At 42.4% G+C, this 24945-nt stretch overlaps 1 protein-coding gene across 4 annotated transcripts in view; it reads left to right on the top strand.

Annotated features, from left to right (window-relative positions):
* ACER3 (alkaline ceramidase 3) overlaps positions 1-24945 on the top strand; it is a 188465-nt gene that overhangs the window by 95625 nt on the left and 67895 nt on the right. For all 4 annotated transcript variants that reach the window (XM_078658514.1, XM_078658515.1, XM_078658516.1 and 1 more), the window contains exon 2: positions 8319-8429. In XM_078658514.1, the coding sequence (XP_078514640.1) occupies positions 8319-8429 (111 nt within the window). The remainder of the gene's footprint in view (positions 1-8318; positions 8430-24945) is intronic.

Below are 24945 nucleotides of genomic sequence, written 5' to 3'. Positions count from 1 at the left end.
CAGTTAAGTAAAGTTCTACTCTTTATTCCTTCTAGTTCTAAAGCTGAAGTTAACAATTTATTCATCCTTGCTTCACCATATGACAGTAACCATTTTTATCTAGGAATTCTGGATACCCAGACCAAAAATAATGGTGTGTAAGCCCTACTCTTGACCACTCAGAAATGTGTCCTATAAGCTGGGCTAGTCCATGCCTTGAGGATACGAGTCTCCAGCCCTTTAGTCAATACATGCTCTGTTTTGGAATAATTGGTGCCCTTCTTAGCAGCGTATGTCTCTGAGAAGGAAATGAGGAATGTACAGTCCATTCATTGTCTAAAATAGTTTTGCGGATAACCTATTGATCCCTGAAAAACCAAATTCCCTCTTGTTCTTCAAGTGAATCTCCATTTGAATCATATGGGGCGGTATTTTGTAGAATTCTTGAAAAGATATGAAGGTGGTGTTGAACGTGAGATGCCTGGATGGTTCTTTGTGAATCCTTGATAAGAGAAAGGCCTGGCTGTCTCCATATAAAACTTAGCTAATCAAATTTTTATAGACAACTGTAGCGCGTACTGGTGTGTTCACCGTTCTTAAAATTACAGGATACTTTTTTTATTATACTTTTGTAAGACCTTCAGTTAAACCATTTAATCAATTCATGAATTGGACTCAAAGTTGGCCTGTTCAAAAGACCGTGTCTTCAGCTGTGGCTGTGATAACACTGGACTTTACCCAGAGTCAAGAACAAGGTACGAAACGTACTGTGATGGCACCGGCAAAAATACTTTTGGAGCGGTCAACCAACGATGCCAGGGAGCATGGAAGATCAGAGATAGCATCCAGCAGACTTCTCTTGTAAGAATATACCTTCCAGTGGAAGTGACTGTTTAAAATGACCTTTTACAATTTTAAGAATTGCCATGGCCATCTGAAATTCCAGGCAGCAAAACAAAATTGTCTTTGTCGCTTATTAAATTTCTTTCCTCCTCTTTAACTGTTTATAAAACCAAATTTCTCTTATTAGTTCTTTCACTCGCCTGTGCACTACAAGAGCATTCTCACTACACACAGCTTTGTAAGTCTCTGGCAGCTTTATATACAGATACCCCACTGAGTTAATCTTTGCTCAAGATTGGATGGTTTTCATGTCAATCTTGTTTGCTTTGCTCTTATTGGTGGCTTTCATCCCTTTCTGTGTTCAACCCGTTCACAGGCCATTGTTGGTTTCACTATCAGGTTTGTCATTTTCTGTGGACATATATATGGTGAGTGCTCTGCTGTGCCAGACACAGGAGCAGTATCTATTGGTTAGTTTAAAGATGAATACATTTCAAGGGTATGGTTAAAACCTAATTAAGCTTGCATGATTCACTTCTGTACACAGGTTAAATAGTACAATGTCAATGTCAGCCCAGTAAAGTGTCCCTTTGATGTGCCTTTTGAGAATACGACCATTAGGGTGACTGCCCCGCATATCATTGCAAAATATGATTTGTTTAATATTAATTTTGTTTTCTTTTTTTCCCTTGAAAGCGATCCTCTGAAAGTCACTGTGGTTTAATGTAAAAAAGTAAACTTATTTCCTTCCCTTTTCCTGCCCTCCCTATCCATGCGACTGCTCTAGATGGTGAAGTTAGTTATTCAAAACAAGCTGCTGGTATTTTAATGAAATTGGAGCTGCCTGCCAAGTTTATGCGTAATTGACCAAAGCTCCGTGCGTCATCGCAGATACGCATCAAAACTTTTATTCGTTTGTGACATGCACCTTTAGCATTTTAAAGAGGCAGATTACAAAACTCATTTAGATTATTTTTAAAATATTATAACTAATCAAACGCTCTTTGCAGACCAGATTTAATGAGGCCGGTCAGCAGCTCTGCATTTAACAATCTAGAATGCCCTAACATTTGAAAAAAATCACTTTTTCACGATAGAAGATTTAATAATTGCAGGCCATAGACTGCGACATTGGAGTGGAAAGGTCCTGTATGTGTTTGTTAACAGCCCTTCAAAAAGAATCCAGCGCCGAATTTTTAGAGGTTTGTGTATTAATCAACATACGGGTATAAGGAGTGCAGCAACATGTCATGAAGTATGGTCCGAACTTTGCTCTTAATAATATTTAAAAGATAGGCATGATTTCGGTCAGTCTGTTTTAGGTTGAATTTCACCTACAGGATTCAACTAAATACTTTTAAAACCAGCACTAGCAGTGTAAATCGGTCTTACATTTTGTAAAGGTATATAAAACGTTATAAATAAATAAATAGAGTAATAGTGACAAAAGCTGTAGGTCAAGCCACAAGAGCCTGTTCATCCCAACTGCATCAGGACACGTGGCTTTCACTACTGTATCACCAACACTCCTTACCTTCACAATCAGGCAAGACCGATTATCTTTACCAATGCTTTTTTTTCCTTTCACTTAACCTGCGTAAGCACATCCTTTGACCATTGCCATCAAAATGCAACTTGGAGGCAGTGTACTGTGCTTGCTGAGCAGTTAAAAACAGGGAAAGCCTGCTGCATGACATCTAAAATATGAAATAAACGGTTAAGATAATTGTGTATCCTTTCTGAGGCACATTTTGTCCTTTTACATGATGAGAACTGGAGCACGACAGAGACAATGAGGTCATTTTAATCACTTCACACCAAAAACACAGTAATCTCAAGTAATAGATCAGCATTTCCAATCAGCTATGATCTGTCCCCTTTGATGTGATTACACTGTGATGGCTGAAATATGATGTCACTGATGAGTCAAGTGTAGTCTGAAGTGATAACCTCTTAAAAGTTCTTGCCTCAAACTTTTTGCCACTCTCCATTCATACTAATATAAGTTGTCCTTGTGACTGATTGTAATTGTTCATTTGTAACAGTGGGCAGCTAGCGCGTATTACTGATGCTTTGCGTGTTGGGGTGAGGGTGATGCCCCTTCAAAAATCTTCAAAAGACACACAATTGTTGGACGGAGTGCAGAACAAATCCAAACATTCACCCCCAGTCGAGATCTGGGTTAAATCCATCATTCTTTTGCTCACCATGCCACCCCAGTTTAGACCTGGCTATATGCAAATCAGTCTTGACCCTGTGCCTCATGGGAACAATCCAGCCCGAACTGTCAAACCTGGTTCTCCCTGGACCGGAAACAAACATCCTAGGACCGGTTTCAGGGTTTCACCCCTCTTCAGCCAGGATAGTTTGGTTCCAGTGGCACAGTGAGCCCAGGATCCACGTCTGGGCATACCTGGCGCACTTAGGGCGAGAAAGCAAAAGAGACACAATTAATGAACCGAATGCAGAACAAATCAAAACATTCACCCCCAATCAAGAGGTCTTCGTCTTTTTCTTAAATTGTAGAAGGGTTGAAGGGGTTCTTATGTCGATATAAGAGTTGTTCCAGATCCTGAATGTGTCCATCAAGAAAGTCTGCCTTGTGATAGTTTTATTTTTCTTCTTTCCAGTATGGTGATAACCTCGTTTCATGTGTGGTGCTGTCTGTCTGAGGCGGTTAATTTCTTAGATGTTGACACAACTAGTCTTGGAGATGATATGGAGCGCCAATTTAGTTTCTTCTGAGCTGGGGTGATGTGTTTGAACATCTTCTAGATCTTGAGGAGATGTGCAGACTCATGTAGGATACCTTTCACATGTGCTAAAGTGGGTCTGAGAGACCGTTCAACAGTGCATTGCATCATCCAGGTGGGGAAGGACCAGTGCTCGCACTTTTGCTTTTTTGAGTTTTATATAGCGCAAACTCGACTCAAATGTATCAGAGCGCTTTACATGAGCACCAGTTGTGTTACAGACGGACACATTCATTCTGTTAGGCACGGAGATATTAAGTGATTTGCCCATAATCACAGGATGTTGAGCGTCCCTGCTGAGACTTGAACCCGGTTTCCCAGATTCAAGGTTGACAGCTCTAGGCGTTGGGCCACATCCTCTCCCCTCTTGAAGCTGGCTGATGAAAGAAAATACTTCGTTTTCTTCAGGAGCGAGAGCTGGTACCCTGCTGTCTTAAATTTAATGGCAATATGTTCTTTGAATGTGAGGTCTATATTGAACGTGAATCAAAGTGAATTTGCTTGGCCTGTCTCTTGAGGGGAGACACCAGGCTTGAATCTCTGGATCCTTTTATTCGCAAACCACTTAGATTATCAGTCTTTGCTAGGTTGAGTTTAAGTAGGTACTTGACATCCAATTCTGCATCTGCTCAAGGGAGGTTTTGAAGTGCTGAAAATTGTTGGTTGCAAAAAGAACAATTGATGGACAGAATGTTGAACAATGTCAAAAATTCACCCCAGTACAGAGATCTGGGCCTAAATCCATCGTTTTTATGCCCCCCATGCCATTCCAGGTAAAACCCAGCCATATGCAAATCAGTCTTGACCCTGCTCACCAATGGGAACAGTCCAGCCCGAACTGCTAGTCTAGGGCATCTCTGGAACGGATTAGGACCAGTTTCGGGGTATCACCCCTCGTCAGCCAGGCTAGCTTGACTCCAGTGGCAGTTCGGGCTGGACTGTTCCCATGACGATCAGGGTCAAGACTGATTTACATATGGCTGGGTCTAAACTGTGGTGGCATGGTGAACAAAAGAACACTGGATTTAACCCAGGTCTCTTGACTGGGGGGGTTCAATGCATGATTTATCCAGCATTCCGTCCATCATTTCTTTGCGTAGCACAAATATTGTTGGTTGAGACGATTTAAAGCTAGACCTTTGGCGATGTATTTTTCAAATTTGATTTCAGTGATTATAGAGCCTATGGGTTCCATATAGTTGTTAAAGGTGAAGCATGATGGGATGGAACACAATGGGACTTTGCATTTGGGAGATTGAGACTTCTCACCCAGTATATTTTTCTTGGCTGTATGCCTGCAAAGGTATACCCACCAGCGCTGCTGAGTTGAGAAAGCAAATGGGTGGCCTACGAACCTCTTCCCTACAATATGCTAGGAGAGAGGCCCATTTTGGGTCAGACAGTCAGTCTTGCCAGAAACCCAGAAGGTGGTTCGTTTGCAAGTCCCCCTTCCCCCAATCCCCATATTTGCAACACACTTGCATCAGACATATAGTTTGTATGTATGCTATAGGCACTTATAATACATTTAACAAGGTATAGAATTGAGAAGCAAAATGGTAGAAACTACTGCTCAGCAATGTAGCGTCATACAGGATACATGGAATGGAATTTGACACATGAAGATAGATTGTATGTTAAAAATAGTGATATGTTACTGCCACTATTCAGAGGTCAAATAGGTCTCACACTTTAGAAATAATGGTGCATATGTAACATTCTGGTTCCTATCTGGATTAGTTGGTGTGGTAGGAGATGAACCATTGCAGACCTATTTAAAAAAGCTCATGCATGTTTCGACGGTGTGGTGCAATGTTTGTTTGATTATGTCAAAGGCTGCAGAGAGGTCAAACAAGATGAGAAGGCATGGGTAGTTTCCGCCATGAGAAGGGATTCTTCAACCATTTGTAAGCTGCATGCATGCTGCAGTGTGGTCTGAAACTGGGTTTGTAGTCATCTAACTGACTGAACTTCCTGATCTGATAGGTAGCTGGGTGATGGATACTTTTTAGGTGATCTTTCCTGTAAAGGGGAGGTTGGTGATGGGGCTCAAGTCAGTGACATTTTGTGCGTCCAGGTTTGGTTTCTTCTGCAGGGGGATGATCTGTCCTGCATTGAGGGTATCCGTAAAGTTTCCTTGGTTGGGGGAGGTGTTGATAATGTTGAGGACTGGTAAGAGGGCATCTCCTTGAAGAGATTTAACAATGGATGGGTTTGGGGGCTTGTAGCTTGGGAAACATGGCCGACTACACTTTTCAGACCAGAACTCCTGTGCCAAGGGCAGTATCCTATGTGAACCAAGCAGCGATCTACCCTGTGATGTCCCTGGAGAAGTCTTAGTTATAAGCCGCCCTCATTCATTTGCTGACCCCCAAATTACTCCATGAATGACTGTTTCCTTGTTGATTTGTACATGGGGACTAATACGTTTGTGCTTTGCCCTACTTACCAATTTATAATAATCTTATAGAGTTAGGCTATGTCTCGTTGATAAGCGTAGGCATGCGAGCGCATTGGCATTGTGTTCTTGCCCTCAAATAACACATTAGTGACCCATGGAATGCGTATCTTGTTTCCTGTTGAATGTAAACTTGACATACATTTTCTATTGTCTGTACTATAACCTTTTCCAACTTGGCAGTTAATACCAGATACATATTTTTAACATGTAATGTGGGAGACATGAGAAACTTAATTAAGTGACATAAGATTCACATTTTTCTGCATAGAGGCATGATTGTTGTTGAGTGTCTTCGGGAAACAAACATAATGAGATCCGAATTGGATAGACTTTGCAAGAAATGTGCAGGCCAATTGTTTTGCATTGAATCTTTTTCCTATGCACAAGGTGCACTAGTCATGATCACACCAGGCCTCCCCTTACAGTGCAAAAAGCAGGTATTGATGGAAGGCCTGCTTGATGCTAAAGTCCTGACTAGAGTATATGCTTACCCAACATCGAAGTAGACTTCCTGCACACCATACAGCCCCTCATAACGTCCTGACTACACATGCCATCAGTTGCAGTGGGGACTTAAATAGCTGTTGTGGCAAGATGCTGGACATGTCTTTGCCTCTGCTTGCCAACACACATATGGCGAGAGCATCACCTGCAATAGAATACTTGTTGCAGCTTTGACACCTGTATTGGGCCTGTGGAGATCTACTATTCACACGTAGACAAGCTGCTTTCTAGGCTTTATTTGCTGCTGCCTTCTGAGCAACTGCAGAGCACCTTCATTCAGGTGGGACACTTAGCCAGAATGATCTCTGATCACGTACCAGTGATGGCAGAGGTTCAGATGGTGGCAAAACCGACAATAAATCCTGAGCTGGAAATTGAGATTGGAATCGTTAGAAGACAGGGTACTTTGGGAAACCATATTGACTCACATATACCAACATTTTTGTTGTGAATGATGCTTTAACAAAGACACCTCCATTATAAACACCAGACAAGGGGGATGGGGTAATTGCGAATGCACTATCTTGATATCCAAAGGTTAATGTTTTAACAATATTTACGGGTGCAGAGAATCAGAGGCTCAATACCCCTTAAAAGTCCTAGGATATAAATCCTATAAATTTGCAACAAAAACAGTTATTCCGCACGCCAACAATTGAAGAGATTTATATAAATTGCAAATTTAAGCAACGTAATCGTGAGGATTCTACGCTACACAGAAGGAGCGTTCCTTAGTATTTTCAGATAGACATAGGCCAAAAAGTCATGTCCGTACTGGAATGAATAATTGAAATAGTCAGTTAAGAATTTACCAAACAAGCTATACTTATTTTGTTGATGCACTTGATGAATAGGAGGCCCAACTGGCACTGCTATTTAGAGTGAGGGACCAAGTAGAACTTCAGAAAAAGTAAAGGAAATGAATTATGGAATACTACTATTATTGTCATTGCCCTGAAGAAGACCTTCTGGGTCGAAATGCGTTGGCTACAGTAGTTTTTAAGAAGATTTTTTAAATAAAGAAACCAAGAAATAAGAACCTGCTGAACTCGTGTGCCTCTTCTTACTTTGCTTATATTTGCAAATTATATCAATCTCTTGACTTGTTGGAGTGCGGAATCACTGTTTTTGTTGCAAAGTCACCTCCATTGAATGGGGCGCCTGTAAGATGTACATACGTGGTATCTACATCGCAACACTGTTTAAAGCGGTTTTCCTCTACTTTTCTATTCTGAGTTTTCTGTTGCTGGTTGGAGCTCTATACCTATAGGCGTAGATCAGAAATCCGGTTGTAAAATTACTTGTAATACATTTATTGTTGTAATATCCATCATAGGAGACTCCACCCCTTGTGAAGGAGTCGGTGACTTGTAAATCCTACTGTTGAACAGAGGTTTCCACCCAGAATTGGTGAATACCATCTGTACAGAGATCTCCGCCCAGTTGTAGGCAGAAATCTACTTGTGGGGATATCTCCATTTGATATTTTGTGTACTGTTTCTTCACAATCTTTCTTGCATGTTATTTATAAACAAATAGTCATTAAAAATGTATTAAAAATAGTTACAGTGCTGCATGGATAAGACTAAAAGTTTGAAAAAGTTATTTCTGATCTGAATGGAATGTGTCGAAGCTGCAAGAGGCTTTGAGGGGATAGGTGTGTGCTTTTTTGAGTTTTGAAACACTGTTGGGGCCTTGTTTACCGAATGACTGCAGCTTTGTTTATGCAGGTGCTGCTGTGGCCAGCACTAAATCTCTGTTCTGTTTCGTTACCACAGGGAACACGCTCAGTAACCTGATTATGATTCTACCTCCTATCTATGGTGCCATTCAGACCCGGCAGGACGGCCTTGAGACACGCTATTTAGCTGCCTACTTGGGCCTTACAGGTTAGTTTCCTGCTTTCATCTTTGTTTTCAGTCCTGGCAAAGAAACCTTAAGTTGTTGCATTTTATCACTTGTTCCGGTGAACCTGGTTTGTGCCACCCCCGCAACCAATGTTATTGCATGGGCGGAGGCTATCATTATGCATAAGAGTCTTTTATTGAAGCTTCTTGCAATCCTACATTACAGAACCTTGAACTCTAAATAAACCCTTAGGGCCAGATGTACATCGTATTTTTGCATGGGCAAACGGTTTTGCGACCCGTTTGCGCATATAAAAAATACCTAAGGACCATATACAAGCCCTAATTAGTGAGTTGCAATTTATTGGCGAAATTTTTTAAGGGCAGTGTGCCTGCCCTTAAAAAAATGTAACAAAAACTTTTCAGTTTAAAAAAAAAAAAAAGCATCCTGTTTTCCTTTAAGGAAAAAGGGCTGCATTAAAAAAACTTTATTTAAAGCAGTCCCAGACATTGAGGTCTGCTGAACCCAGCAGGCCACCATCCCTGGGAGGGCCAGCAATCCCCAATGGGGTCGCAAATTGCGAGTGGCTCATTAATATTCATGAGCCTCACATTTTGGGACCCCATTGGGAATCGCTAACGGTTTCTCTGACACTGTTGTACATTTGCTATTGGGACTCGCAATTTTAGCAATTTGCGAGTCGCAAAAGCATATGGTCCTAAATCTGGCCCTTAATATCTCCCCAACATTCTATATCATCCTCTTTTCTTTACTGCTTCCAGACAGCTAAAGACTCTCTGTGTCCTTTTTTTTTAAATTTGGTTGCTGCTGGAGTGAGTTGTATGCTACTCAGTTGGTTTGTCTGAGTGTCTAATTTTTTTAAACACTGAATGGGTATCAGTGAGTTTGTTATAACCATTTTATGCAATTTATTGATTAGTTATTCTGGTGACTAAAAAATAAATGAAAGGTAAGGAATGCAGAGATACAAATCATTTCTTGAGCATGGCTTTTTTACAATTGTTTTCAGATTCATTTAATTAGGACTTACTCAGGGTTCATAGTTGTTTCCCATAAAACGTTGAGTTTAAAAAACGTCCCTCAAGGGCAGTAGTCGTTGCACCCTTTGTTCTCACTGTGAAGTCCCCGCTTGCTGGCTTCTTCAAGGGCGGTACAAACAGGAGGTTGTTGGCAGACCGCTTGCAAGCAAAGGGGGGCAAGAGGAAGCTCATGCTGCTCCCAGGCCACTTAGTGTTGCAGTTTTGCACCTTTTGACCGAGTACAGAAATTAAAGAAAGACTTCAGGAGTTTTTAAATCCTAGGAAATTTGGTGGCCATTTTGATGAGCTGCAGAAAATGTATTTCATTTACATAACCGGTAGGTCTGACACACTATTACAGGTCTTGATGGGTGTAACTGTCCGGGTGTGACCGTTTATGAGATGCCAAGTGAACGTTTGTAGAGAAGTGTTTGGTACACTTATTTTAGGTTGTTTAAAAAATATATATAAAGGAAAAGGGAACTTGCTCTTAGACAGGAGGAGGTGCTCACCATTTGAAGGGGGGGCGAGGTGAAGTATGAAATGCTGAGAGAATGTAGTCACAAGGACCAGCAGGAGTGAAGGCATGTGCCGTTGATGGAAAAAGAAATTTGGATGAGGAGTTGAGTGAAAAGTTCTGGACCCTGGATGAGGGAGAGAAGAGAGTAGACTATGTCAAAGGAAAACTCTAAAAAAAAAAATTAAAAAAAAAAGAAGAAATCCTTTGGATGCGTGGGAAGTTGATCTTCGTAGCAAGGAGAGGAGGTCCTGTTTACCAGGAAAAAAAGGTGTGCCCCGCCGCATGCAAGAGGGTGTCTAAGCCGACATACAAGAGAGTCCTTCTTCAAACAGAGAGGAATTGGAAGGGAGTGATCTTTGAAGTGGAGAGTAAAGGAAATATATTTGAGTATATTTTAGACTTTATAGAAGAGGATGTAATTTGCCAGAATTTATACGAGATCAATTGGTAAGGATGGTCTGGTTTGTAGCATAACGATTGACTTCAGTTGAAGACCTTTTGCGAACTATAACTCCATTTGGAATGTTGACCATGTTTTAGAACTGTTTGAAAAGTGGGCAGGAAATTCAAACTCTACATCAGTTATGTCATCCCAATGTTGCTGTGCCTGATCTCTTTTAGGGGTGTTTCAGTTGTTTGTTCTTTGAATGTGGATAGAATGTCCCTTTCGCCACTGAGATCATTTTCTGTGATTTCAAGCACATGAACAGGGCTGACTCTAGGGTGGTGCGACCGATGCCACCGCATCAGGTACTGACTTCAGGGGGCGCTGTGTTTGCAAGTTTATTTTGGTTTTAAAAGCACCTGGGTGCCGTGTTTGCAAGTTTATTTTGGTTTTAAAAGCACCTGGGTGCCGTGTTTGCAAGTTTATTTCGATTTTTAATGCACCTGGGTGCCGTGTTTGCAAGTTTATTTTGTTTTTAAAAGCACCTGGGTGCCGTGTTTGCAAGTTTATTTGGGTTTTATAAACACCTGCTGCTGTGTTCTTGCATCCAGCAATTTTCAGACAGCAGTAAAAATGTCAAGCTTAATCCGGTGATTAATGTTCTTCCTTCAGAGAGATCAGAGTTTTGTCTAATTGAGGTTCTGACTGATCATAAAATATCGCAGAGGGTTAATATGCCTGCTGCAAAACGTGTTCCATGCAGATCACAAAGTGCATATAATGTAAATAGGCAGGTCAATGGGTTACTGCTTTTCTAAGAGACATCCATTTGTTACTTGGAGTGTATAAATTAAAATCCTAATATAGAACTGTGAATTATTAACTGTCATCAAAGAACTGCATGCACACTGCACAGTATAGATTGGAGCATAAATTAATGTTGCAAAAAGAGTTGATTTTGGGTAGGAATTGATTTTTATTGTTAGAGAACCCCCAACCGTGGTGTTACATTTTAAATTCTGAGTTTATGCTTCTCCAGACCAAGCACTTTTAAACTGTACTGCCTACTAGTATGGATGACATGTCACTCCTGCACCCTGTAGTCCTATGTCTTATGTAACATTTCCTATACACTGATTTACAGACGTATGATTGTCTCTGTGTAATGGGTGTGTGATGCAACATGCTTTGACATCCTACACTGGTATGATTAGTGCTATGTAACTAATTAAATGCATCTGAAAAAGAGTGGTTATGGACACTTGACGGGCACTGTTAAAAGGTGGTGGTGAGGGAATCCATGGTGGAGGTGGTCACCACCTCCAACATGGATGAAAGGATGCCAACAAACTCTATTCTATGTGCCCAGAAGAGCTCTCAGGTCTGCCTTCGAGGCCAAAGCGGTGGTTCCTTCCATTAGGCGCGCTCGAGTCGGAGGTCGCTCTTTCCGGTACCTTGCGCCCCGGTGCTGGAACGATCTCCCTCGATTCTTAAGACTGATGACTAATCTGTTAGCCTTTAGAAAGGAGCTAAAGACCTGGCTTTTCACTCTGTAGTTTGTGTCTTTTCTGGATCACTGTTATGCTGCACTTAACCTTGTTTACTCTTCGCCAAAGCGCCGGGACACTCCTCCGAGTAGCCGTGCGCTATAGAAGAGCTAATTTAACATAACATAACATAACAAACATTGTCGCACCGGGCACCACCAGCGGTAAAGCTGGCCCTGCATATGAAGCCTGAGTTTGTCGGTTTTGTTCTTATCCAAGGTTTCAGATTGAGCCAACATTTTGTGTGGTTAAATGTCTTCAAATTAGAAGAGGGTTTGTGTGATTTGGGCGGATGGCCTGATGTGGTGTCTCATGGTGCTGTGAAGCCAGCTGCTACAGCGAAATGTGTTCATTTGGCGATTGAAGAAGGAGGGTGTATTTGGAGAGGTTTGCGGCTCGCTCTACTAAGGTGTCTATTTAGTAAGTTATTTCTTGCCAGAGGACGTGTGGAGGATATCTTGAGAGCAGCAGTCTGATCGAAGGATGGTGTGTTTTTGAAGTTCTACTTAAAACCAGTTGAGGTGCTGTGTTAAGAAGCTTTGAACATGCATTGAGGTAGCCTCTGTTCTTACAGATAAAATGTAGGTTCTCCAAGCAGGGTGTTTGTTTGGTGATTCTGGATTTTATTAAATATATTGAGGCACTCTCCCGAGCCACCCTTTGTACGGTTTATTTATTTGAATATGTTTTATTCTCTTGAATGATTTACAACAGGAAGGTTTTATTCTTTCTCTGTTATCTTACCAATAGTCAAAAATTTGAAAAATATTAGGCTTCCAAGTGCTTCAGATAGACTGTTCTTCATAATGAGAGCATCTGTGTCATTCATTCTCCTAAGTGCCTACTTAGAGAAGTTGCATTCTTATGGTAGGTAAAGACAAATGAAGTTGTGATTGGCAAGGGTCTCACATGGTGCCTGTTTTTTGCTCAAAGAAACTTAGTCAGAAAAGGGTGTCTGAAGGATGAGGAGATGTAATGAAATGTGACGTCTCTAGCCTTTCTCTCCACCACCTTGCATGGAGTGTCCTCTGCCTGCTACTTTTGTGCTGTGCTCACAGGAGCAGTCTTGGACAGCCCACCGCAACTAAGCTGCCTTCCACTTGGTATAGTGGCTTTTTATGTTGGTTTTTTTTTGGTTCAGCAACGTCGGAATACAAGGAAAAGCCTTGGACTGGATCATCTCGTTCCTCGCCAGGAGAACCCAGAGAGTCCGACTCCCCCCATTCAAATCAGAGGCCACCGAAGTCATCTGCGGAGTACCACAAGGATCATCACTTAGTCCCACCCTCTTCAACGTTTACATAAGTCCCCTCGCTTCCATTGCGCGACAACACAACCTCAACATCATCTCCTACGCTGACGACACACAGCTGATCCTTTCCCTCACCAAAGACTCCAACACCGCCAAAACCAATCTTCATGAAGGCATGAAAGAAGTAGCCGAATGGATGAAAAACAGCCGCCTAAAACTTAACTCGGACAAAACGGAAGTCCTCATCCTAGGGTCATCCCCCTCTGCCTGGAACGACTCATGGTGGCCATCGGCCCTGGGCACAGCACCCATACCCACAGACCACGCACGTAACCTAGGCTTCATCCTAGACTCCTCCTTCTCGATGACCAGACAAGTCAACGCCGTCTCATCCTCTTGCTTTAACGTACTTCGCATGCTCAAAAAAATCTTCCGTTGGATCCCCACCGAAACAAGAAAGACTATCACCCACGCACTCGTCACTAGCCGACTGGACTATGGAAACACCCTTTACGCCGGAACCACAGCCAAATTACAGAAAAAACTCCAACGCATCCAAAATGCATCAGCCAGACTCATATTGGACATCCCTCGCCAAGCTCACATTACCGGCCACCTGAAAGACCTTCACTGGCTTCCCGTCAACAAGAGAATAACGTTCCGTCTCCTCACCCACGCACACAAGGCCCTCTACAAACTAGGACCCGAATGCCTCAACACACGACTGTCCTTCTACACACCCACCCGCCAACTAAGATCCTCCAACCAAGCTCTCGCCGCAGTTCCGTGCATCCACAGATCCACCATGGGAGGGAGATCCTTCTCCTACTTGGCGGCCAAGACCTGGAATTCTCTCCCCACTCACCTCAGCCTCACACAGAACCACTTTTCCTTCAGAAAGGAACTTAAAACTTGGCTATTCGATAAATAATGCACCCCCTCCCACAAGCGCCTTGAGACCCTCTGGGTGAGTAGTGCGCTATACAAATTCCTGAACTTGAACTTGAACTTGAACTTGGTTAAGGAAGGTATGAGGTTATTACCTCGTTAGCGAAGTTGGTTAAAGTACACAATCTTTCCATTTCACCAAGCTGCAAAGTTTGGTACTTAGCCTGGGGAGCCGTTTTCCGCCTATTTGCTTCTGCTTTGGATTATTCCTGCTAGAATTATTTTGCCGAAACTTTGTTTTTCTCTAGAAACGCCCTCCTGCTACAACTTTGCTTTATGTTTATTTGTCTGATTTGTTCCCAACCACTTTTAAAAAAAATTGTAACCTTCACAAATTTCACAAAGTTTGTGACATTTGAAAATATATTGTTCTGAGTCGATGAAATGTCATACCTTCGCTCACACTTAGTTTTCTCGAGGCATTGCTGCTCTTTGGAAATGAGGCCTCTGTACAGACATGGTATTAGTTGGATGGTGCAAGTCTTTTTTGGACTGCCTGTTTCCCGCATTCCGTTTGTGTTAACTTTAAAAAATACAGTTGTGAGAACCAGTAGTCAGACCTTTGACCTTTTCCTGAGGTCTCATGTTTACTTCAAGGAAGTAACGTTGTTGGCACTTGCAGTGCCCTGTGACCTTGCTTTTGTGGACATTTTCAATCTATTTGCAGGTCACTAGGTCATAGAAGGAATGTCTATACGAGTCTCTAACAGCTTTCACCTTCTCTGCTCGAGGGTGAACTTTGCCCTTGAGCGTTGTCTGAAATTTAATTTCACTAGCTGTAATAATAGTGTACAGTGCATTGTGTGTACACCAGTTTTCCCCATGTGTGGCCTCAGTGGCTTCCACGCTTATAGCCCTGGAAGTCTCTTTCCCCTCATGTGTTTTTTAGACCCAGTGGTCAAGGCAGGGCATTGCTGTTCTTTTTTAAGGTTATGCACGCCATTGAGGGCATGACGTTGACATAGCCACGCCCCCACCAACAGCACCATACTAAGGCAAGCAGACAGACAGGGAGTGGGTAGCTACTCAACCCCTGAACTGAATCAAAGGCCTTGGAGTAGATAGGGAGGTATTATTCCATCTACTTTGCAACCGTTTTTGACGAGACAGCAAGGCTGATGGCGCAATACTTGTCAAAAACCTAAATAAAAAGTAACAGGTAACTTTTTACAGGACATTTGGCGAACATCTACCACGTGCATCCAAAGGATGTCCACAGATCAAAATAATTGCAATTCCGTTTTTTTGTTCCGAAGCAGGGGGAGTTGTGTGTATGTATTTGAGTGTTTTATTCGTTGTGCGAAAGTCAAATTGGTGAAAGGACCGAAATACATTTCTCAATTAGTCATTCTTTGCTCAAGCACCGTAAAACGTCAAGTGGAAGTGGTTGTGAAACCTTATCTATGGTATGCGAAGTCAACGGTTTCCCTTTGTTCTGCCTCAAATCAACCAAACTAGATAATGCTCCATCATGTACAAAAGCAAAAAACCTGCACTCAAAAGTGGAATATAAAATAATTATTACCATGTGCTGCACCCAACGTTGAGCGACCCGTTACCAATGGAGTTCACCTCCAAATCAAGTTGTTTCAGAGCGACAGCCCAAATTTTATTTTGCTTTTACTGCACTCCCTTTCTTCTAACACAAAGACCTTTTTTGAGACCATTTGTTACAAGCTATCTCCTTCTTGTGACCATTTTTGGTGACACTGAGTCAGCTGCTTTTAGTGGCCTGACTCTAGCAGTGACCTTAGAATCAAGTTAGAAGAGACACCTGCTGGTAGCCTTAAGCAGAGACCGAGACATCTGAAAACTGCTTCTAGACCCATAACATGAGTAATTTCAAGACGTGACTGCATCCTGGGGTTCTTAGTTTGACCGGTACTATACTCTCTGCTACAGCGCATGTAGTATAGCAATTGAATGTGCTTTAGCTGGACACTACAAAAAGAATGGTCTCGGTTCTGGATTTTGTGCAGCCAGTTAGCCATTGCAATATCTTATTCCTAAGAGAAACAGCATTGCCATTAGGGCAAAACCTGCTTCAAGTCACTCCTTTTTTTAATTTATGGGCCCAATGCGTATATGGTAAATTTTATAGTTGGGTGACCTGCGCGCTCTATCAATGATTTTTCTGGTAGCAGAGGAAATAATTAGGGACTAGTTAAAGTTAGGTACTTTCACCCACCCAAGAGACACCTCCGATCAGTCGACCTCTCTCTGGCCACTATTCCACGCATCTATAAGACCAGAACGGGAGTAAAGTCCTTCTCCTACCTCGCAGCCAAGGCCTGGCACAACCTTCTACTCCGGTAAACCCTCACACTGCCCCAGTTCAGGAAAGACGTCAAGACATGGCTCTTTGGATGACCCCAGCATGCTACGGAGCCACCCCCCACTTTTAGCGCCTTGAGACCCTTGCTGGTGAGTAGTTGCACTTTACAAACCCTGATTGATTGATTGACTACGCTAATCTACTTATTTTGGACAGTCCCTGAGTTCTGCCTTGCAAATATCAAGTTACTACTTAGCGACTGTGCAAGCAGTTTTAGCGAAGTCCTCCACCCAGCTGTGGCCATGGCCAGTCTCCCACTAGTTGCGGCATTATTTAGGAGATGGGCATGTTGAACATGAGAAACACATTATCAGTTGAGATGCAGTTTGAATCATAAATACTTGGACTTAATTTTGTTTAGGCACAAATTTATATTTTGCAAGATATTTGAACACAAAGTTTGTCTACTATGTACTGAACACAGTAGACCATTTACAAAACACAGAATGCAACTTTTTCCAAGATAAATGAGAAATGGAGTATTAAAACAAGCATTGGCAAAGCCAATAGGTCGTGCTTATGCAAAACTATTGCCATTGTCGATTATTTTTAGCTAGGTCTTACAGCACCGTCCTGCGTCATACCACTTTTGAAAAATGTTTTTCCTTTAAAGCATATCGCACTGCAGCTGCGCTGCTGTACAACATAGCAAAGAATAATTGACAAAGCCAAATAGCTCTGATTTTCTACTATTTGGCTTGTTGTACAGCTGTGCTGTTGTACAATAATTTCTGGCCCCAAGCGGGCTCCCTCTGGGACCCCACCACCAGGCCTAGGGAGTCAGAGTATGCCTACCCTGCCCTCTTATGTTTTGTAAAAATGTTGTTAGAACTCGGGACTGAGTCACGAGTCATAAGATGGCTGCAGCCACATCCTTGTTGATGTGGTGACGGCCAACCAGATCTCACCATGAGATTTGTCTGCTCGGTGGAGCCTCCCCAGCATGATATATACCCTTTTTTGAGCCTTAATTCCTCAAAAACTACTGAACCAATTTACACTAAATCACAAAGCGCACTCCTTCTGACCCTAGAGCTGGCTTTCTGCCATATTTAGTGTAAATCCCTTCAGCTATTTGGGCTGTAGTTGTGTCTAAAGTTCCTATAAAAAAATAAATGGGGAAAACGCGTTTGGGAACTCCCCCACCCCTCCCCCTCCTGTTTTCTCTGCCTCCACTTGATGGATCCCCAACAAAACTTCCCAGGTAGGAGCTGAGGTGGAAGAACATTGTTTTGGAATGTTCTGGGAAGATTCGTCAAATGCAAATAGGTAGATGTATTTACATTGAGATACATGCTAGAAAAATACTACATTCTTTGCATTGACTGTCTGATCTGATCAGGCATAATGCTCTCGTCTTGTCTAATGCAGGGCAGAGCACCAGGAGCTTGTAGAATATTTTCATTGGCCAATTAGGGTGAGTCAAAATGTAGTTTGTGGGCATAATGGCACCTATGTCAAGTCTATCTCGTTAGTTTTCGTGTGGATAAGACCGGGAGTGTATTTGAAGTGTTAATGATGAATATCTTTGTCATTTTTTCGAAGTGCTGCAGCGTCAGATGGGGCCCAGAATGTATTGTAGTACAATGTTAATGTAGGAAGAATGTGGCAGGAAGAGCCAGTAGGATTCCTAGCAGGTTTGAGCTCAAGCTGGAAGCATTCCAAGGCATCCATTCCTTGTTGTCATCCTTCCCCTCAGTATGTTGCTGCTTCTGCTGTGCCTGCCTTCCAGAACATCTGTGCCAATTTCTCCATGGTTGGAGGCCGATTTAGTTGTTTTTGAGAGAAACTCTAAATGCACATAAGGTCTGCATTCTTTGAGTCACTCTACTAACTGTGACTTAGTCTGTGTCGGGGTTGGACTGGGCATAGCGGGCACCAGGTGTTTTCACTGTGGGCCCGAAGGGTGGGGGGCTAGTTTTGATACGGGCCGGTTTTGCAGCAGTGCTGCAATATACCCCCCTTGTAACAAAAGCAGCTGCAGTGCTTCTCAACTTCTGACAAATTGAGGTTCATCTACCTCTAAAGGAAGCATGGCCTTTTATCATTTTTTTGGCAAATGTCTCATTACCGCCAAAATGTAAAGGAAACCCGAAGTGTCAAAATGCATCCTCTCCCGGTTGTGATTAATGTAGCCATTTACGTGAGAAGTACATATACTTTTCACCACTTCTTACTCCCCATCACTTCAGCGCCCGCTGATCTCTCACCACGTTATCTTCGATCTACCATGAAGGAGGAGTGCAGCAAAAGGCAACATGGAAGAATGGGGGACACCTTTTATATAGAGAAAAATAAAATTGTGGTTTAGAGGGCACCCTATAATATTGCAGCCCCAAATAAAACAAGAGAGGCGGGATTTAGAGCCAAATACACCCTTTAAATTATATCAGTTGGTGGTTTTCCTTCACCTCCCAAAAAAGCCCAGTGTTCCAAGGATGGGTGGCAACCTAATAAGTCAAGCATAAGTGAGATCTATTGGCTTTGCCAGTGTTTTTAAGACTTATTGCACAGCAGCAAGAGCTGCTTTGCAACATGGTTTAAAGTAAAAAAAAAACAACTCTATGACACGTCATAGAGCTGTTTTTTTTTTTAACCATGTTGCCTAGCAGCGCGTGCTGCTGTGCAGCATGTCTGGAAAAAATGGGAGGTGGGGACCATGAGGTAGTGGGAGGGAGCAGGAATAACAGACCGCAGAAGAGGGGGAGGCAATAGGGAAAGTAAAAGGAGAAGGGAGCGAGGGTTTAGCAGACTGGGGTAGGGGTCATTGAAAGGGGAGAATAATAATAATAATAGTCCCTGAATCACACTGGGAGAAGAGACAGGCACTGATTAGGTTGAATCAATCTGTGCTTGGTCACTGCTCCACAGAAAGGAACGGAAATGATACTTGGCCTGTTCTGGTCAATTAGGAGTCTGCAAGAAGAGTGAAACAGAAGCCAGCAAATGGTAAGCAATGGGCGAGCTCCAAGCTCTTTAGTGTAAACAATAGTGTCTTGCAAGCAGAAGCACACGCAACGCGTGCGCATTTGCAGGCTTGACCTAAAGAATGTCACACAAGAGGGCTGAAAGGGTGAGGGAGCACCTTACATATAACAGAAATGAACCGGGATTACAACCCGGGATACTCATCAGAAATCTACATGCCTCTGAGTTCCTCACTGCCTGAAATCCTCGAATCATAAGAAGATGTCTTGGTCTGGGGACCAGTGAGGAAGACACAGACTTGAAACACCACTTACCTATTAGGCTGGGAGGAGATATCGTGAATATTGCTGCTGAACCTACCAGCACCTAGAAAGAGAGGAGGAAACACAGTTAGAAAAAGGGAAGAGTTAACATATAGATGAGGAAAAGAATCGAGACTGATGAAGGGCTACCTTACACAGAAAGGAAGAGTAACAGCTATATTGAAGAAAAAGACACCAGAAACCCGAAAAGGGGAGATGGAGTAACAAAGACACGAGGTAGACAAAGAGGAGTCAAACTGAGTACAGTAGCTGCAAGAAGGAGAAATAAGAATGTTCTCGGGACTCTAGAGCAGGCGACGAAAGCAGCCGACACCGTGGCGGAAGAGGCATAGGACAAAGTGACCTGATCGGAGGAGTAGTGTTTGCCATCTGCCCTTATGGAGAATCCCGTCACAACTCAGGAGAGTTGTGCCTACAGGGTTGAGTAGACCGGGCTCGACCACCGCACACAGGTGAAGAGTACAGCCCACCTGAGGTGGGAGTGGGCATCAGTGGTGAATACTCGAAAGTTGTGCTAGACTCATTAAGAGGAAGCTTGGAGAGGGGAAATTTCGCACAAGGGGCACTACGGGTGATAAACTGGTAAAATGTGGCTTCTACTCGCCCGCTACGCCCGGTTTGTACAAGGGGAAATTAAAACCTCACAGAAACTAGAGAGCATGGGGGGGTTAGTGACGGTAATTTGTATGAGAGGAAGAGGGCAATCGCACCCAAGGAAACCTGTATACCTTAGAAGAGGGTGGGCGAGAGATATCAAATGGGAGTAAGTTCCTAAAGTGGAAAGCCTAACTCCCATTTCTTTATGCTGTCTTTTCACTTACCTGAATGTTCTCCTGTTTTCTGATGGGCGTCAGTGGCGAAAGAGGGAAAGGATCAAGATACCCACTGTAACCCCCTTAAATATCAACCTCAAGACAGAGAGGACGCACATTAACCAGAAGAGTGACATTTATTGGAGGAAGCATTTCCTTACAAAAAAAAATGCCAGTGCTCCTGTTTATAGGTGACTTTAGAACAGTTACCCCTTGGGCGTAGCCGCGATTCTGCGCCTGTGCGGCAGAATCGCGAGTGGGCGGGTTTATGACGGCCCCCAGCCGTCATCAGCACACGAGCCCCGTGATGCATGACGGCTGGGGGCCGTCATCAGCATCGAAGGGGTTAAAGCCACCATACGTAAACAAAAAAATCATCCTAAGCTTTAATTCCTGCCTTCCCTCCACATTCTGGATTTCTTAAGATAAAAGCACTCTAAGCACACCAATACAGGAGTTAAGAAAATATGCATTTTAAACTGCATTGGGAATCCCAACCCTAATTTATTTACATGCGTTGAAATAGTTCATTTCATAGGATCATGCAAAGGGAGGATAATCAGTGTATAGAAAGATGACCTTCATACTTTGTTTTTTATCAGAAACTGTATTTCTATATAGAAAGTACCTCGTGGTATCAGGAATCGAGTGAATAATAATATAGTACTGAGGTCAAGGCGTCTTTCTCTTACACTGTAAAACAAAAGCCTTGCAGGTGTTAAAGGGTCCTTAAAAATAATTGGGATTCTCTTTGTGAGCAGCGTTAGTTAGATGTATTAGTAAATTTAACTTGAGCTACACTGCATTATATTTCCGCGCCAGTAACGTCCAAATATATTTAACTTGTGCCATGGGAAGATTCCAGTAGAAGACCTGTTTTCATTTTATTTGAAAGAATAAAGGGCACCCATACAATCAAGTGTGATTGCAAAAACTAGCTGCAGTATATTATACAACACAGACTAATGTTCAGGCCTAAGCAGTCTAACTATGTACCTCAGAAGAAACAAACTCCTTAATATTAAAGGCTTATTAGATTCTGAGCATTGAACATTAAATGATAACATCAAAGCTGTAAAAACAAAGGTTTGCCGTAGAACATGAAGTGATAGCATCAAAGCTGTAAACACAGAGGTTTGCCGTAAAGTTCCAATGAACAGGTTTAGGAGAGGGGAAGAAGGAACATTAATTACACTGTGCTATTAACACAACTTCAGTCCCAGGATAAGTAGAAACTCTTGATTCCAATTAAGATATTGGTATCCAAAAGAGAATGACATATTTTTCAACATGGCTTCGTTTTGCCATTTCAGTCAGCCAAATTTTAATCTATTTGATAAATTCTGTTTTTAAAGGAATTTCGTAGCTATCTGGGTATGGCTGCCAAGCCAATTATTAGAATGTTAATGTTCTTCTTCAATGAAGAAACATAAGTAGAGATGACCATTTGGCAACTTTATTGTACCAGTCATGTTCTACACTACAACCGCAAGATCTTCAACATCTTAAAGTCTAGGAATTTTTAGATATTCAATAAATATCTCCATCTTTTCCCCTCTGCAGCAGTTGTTCATAGGCCCTTGTGTATGCTCAGCAAATCGCCATTCGCAGGGAACGTATAGAATTTTCATTAGGTGATCCTAACTAAACCAACAAAAGTTAAATGTGTTTCAATGTTGGATGACACGCCAGTTATACCAACAATTAGCCTGAGTATCTTGCAGAGGATCTTTGTGTCAACTAGAGTAAAGTTCACAAGTGAATTTCTAAGGGTTACGGAAAATAAATTGCAAGGGCAGCAGTTAAAACTGGCAAAGATGGAGAGGATACAACCATGCTCCATTTATTAATAAATTGCTGGACTGATGAGTCATGAAGTTTATTTGATCAATATCATCATTACCTTATTTTAAATTATATAGTTGTAGACATTTTCTTAATGCATGCGATTCCTTTAAAGGTTTCCCATATCAATAGTAGAATAGACCATGTCAAGTTTCAAGTGGAATATATTGAATGAACCCCACCTATGTTCCCTCCAGTCTTAAAGTTGAATAACTGACATAAGAATACTCCCCCTTACTCCCAAAATCAGTGTAAGGTGTCACTCTGCTGCTCTTTCCTCTGGAAACCCTGCAATTTCTCAAAGCCACCCATGGGCTAGAGTGGACGAGAGCTGTTGTTGTGGCATATACCGCCTTACAGCATCATCTAGACTGGCATTCCTGTGAAACACATCACCAGACTCCGACTACTGAACCATGCAGCCAGAATGTGTCTAAACTACCACAAGTGGAATTGCATCCGACCTGCCATTAAAGCACTCTACTGGGTCCCAGTTGACTATTGTTTATGAACCTTGACGTTGATACTAGAGTTTCAAAAACTGACCCCACACCACGCACCTACCACAAGCCTCCTTTCAGCTTCTCGTTTCCTGATCAGCCAATGATCCTTCAAGACACTGAAACACAAAGGGAGGCCCTGGGTGTGAAAGAACCCATGCTTTGAAATGTCTTAAACGTACCCTTGATACCTGAAACTTGCCGCAAGTAATCAAAACAACCTAAGAAAATTGATCTTTTTGACAGACTGTCGTCTGAACTCGTACAGAACAAAGGTCGTGAATGAAGACTACCTGATGCCATGCCTCGCCTGCTGGATTAATCTCGAACTTCCCCTCCTGTCATAACTCTGTATTTTTGCAACAATTAAGTGCCCTGAATTTACCAAAAGGTGACCAGCAAGTCCTGTAAATTACGACTCCCAGATTTCCAGGGGTACACATCCTTTATCCTGCGTCTGCAGAATTGGGTGCTGACGCCTGAATGCAGCTGGTTTATCATTAGGATGACCCTCTGTTTTGTTCTACTTGACCCTGTTTTTCTAAACCATCTCTGCTACTTCTCCATTAAATATGTGAATATTCTATGTTCTATCTCAGTCTGAAAGCTCACGTTGCTGCCTTTTGTTGGAGTACCTTTTGAGAGTTTTTCATCATGGAAAAACACGTGCAAAAAGACCATGAATGCGAAACTAAAGGTTTTTGAAACTGGGTTTAGCTTTTCTGCTGAAAAACAAATATTTATATTGCTGGTAAATACTTATTTTTGCCTTGCAGAAAATTTAGCTGGAAGTAGGATAGGCATTTGTAGATAACACATTTACATTTGCATTTCAATATGGCTTCAGCATTGAGGTAGGATAGACTTCACCAAAGAGAAGATAACTCTACTATATGTACAAGGCCAGCAGTAAGGCAAATGCCAACATCCTGAGCTTATCGCAGTTTCGTTGGATGTTGCTTGCGTGGCCCAAGAAATAACCTAATCACACAGTGTAATGTATAGCTCTCTGGAGAGCCAATCATATAGGGGCATGGGGTAGTTCTGATCAATTGAATATATTTTTGTACTGAAAATTGTTGGTAAAAGAGGGTTTTTGACGCAAAGGTTCCCTTGGCATCCATTGAAAGTGCTGCATGAAGAAAGCCTCAGATGCGTTTCACTTAACGGAATGCTTTAGTGTTGATGTGAATAATCGATACCAAAGAAATGGGTTTTGGTGAAAATCGAAGTACTTCATACATTGTGTGTGGACTGCATGGTCATCACAGTGCTTTCCCTGTGGGCTAGATATTTGGGTGTACATCTTATCTTGAGGGACCTTGAAAGCATATACATTAATATGCAACTGCAGCATTGATATATACTTAGTTGGTCCAGTAAAAAGCACTTTCTCCTCCAGAGGTTACATTTTCCCCACACTAAGACCATTTGATACTTCTGCACTGGGTGTGCAAGAGTGTGTTGCCTAAATATATACTGAGGCCTGTACGTGATTTGTCTGATTCTCTGTTTGTTCTGAGTGGATGAGTGAATGTAAGCATTCTATTCTGTGTAAATGGATATATGTTGGAGTGGTGCCCTGTCGTCATGTGTGAGTGTTCCGCAGACCAATGTGGTTGCTTGCCTCTGTGGCAAGTACTATCGAAAAGCCAAACCTATTGTCTTTTTTATTGTGTGTGTTCTTGGGTGACCAGTGTCAGAATGGGTACCACCTTTCCTGTCCTGGACTGTTCATATATGGGTCAATGCTAACAAGTGTACTGGTCTTACTAGTTGAGTAGAAGCCCACCAAGACTACAATACCCAGAATGCATTAGGTTGTCATATGAAAGCCAGGAGTTGGAAACAGTCAGTGATGTCATGGACCGAGGTCGGCACCACACTAGTTTCTCAAACTGGACGTTACCTGGTGGCTCATGGGTGTTAGCTGTAATTACAAAGAGCAAACATTGCAGTGGGTGTCGCCCATCTGCGCCATGACTTTATCCCCTTTCTGAAGGTTACACAAAGGTACAGGTTTTTGGCGCCATGCAGCGTGCAAGTAAATCATTGGCTGAAGCAGGGAGTTCCTTCTCGTTGAAACTCTATTACATGCTTGAGGGACTCGAATAGAAGGCGA

This window comes from Lissotriton helveticus, chromosome 8, assembly GCF_964261635.1.
Source record: "Lissotriton helveticus chromosome 8, aLisHel1.1, whole genome shotgun sequence".
Taxonomy (NCBI): domain Eukaryota; kingdom Metazoa; phylum Chordata; class Amphibia; order Caudata; family Salamandridae; genus Lissotriton; species Lissotriton helveticus.
The sequence above is the reverse complement of the archived record's forward strand: the minus strand, read 5'-3'. Positions and strand labels throughout refer to the sequence as shown.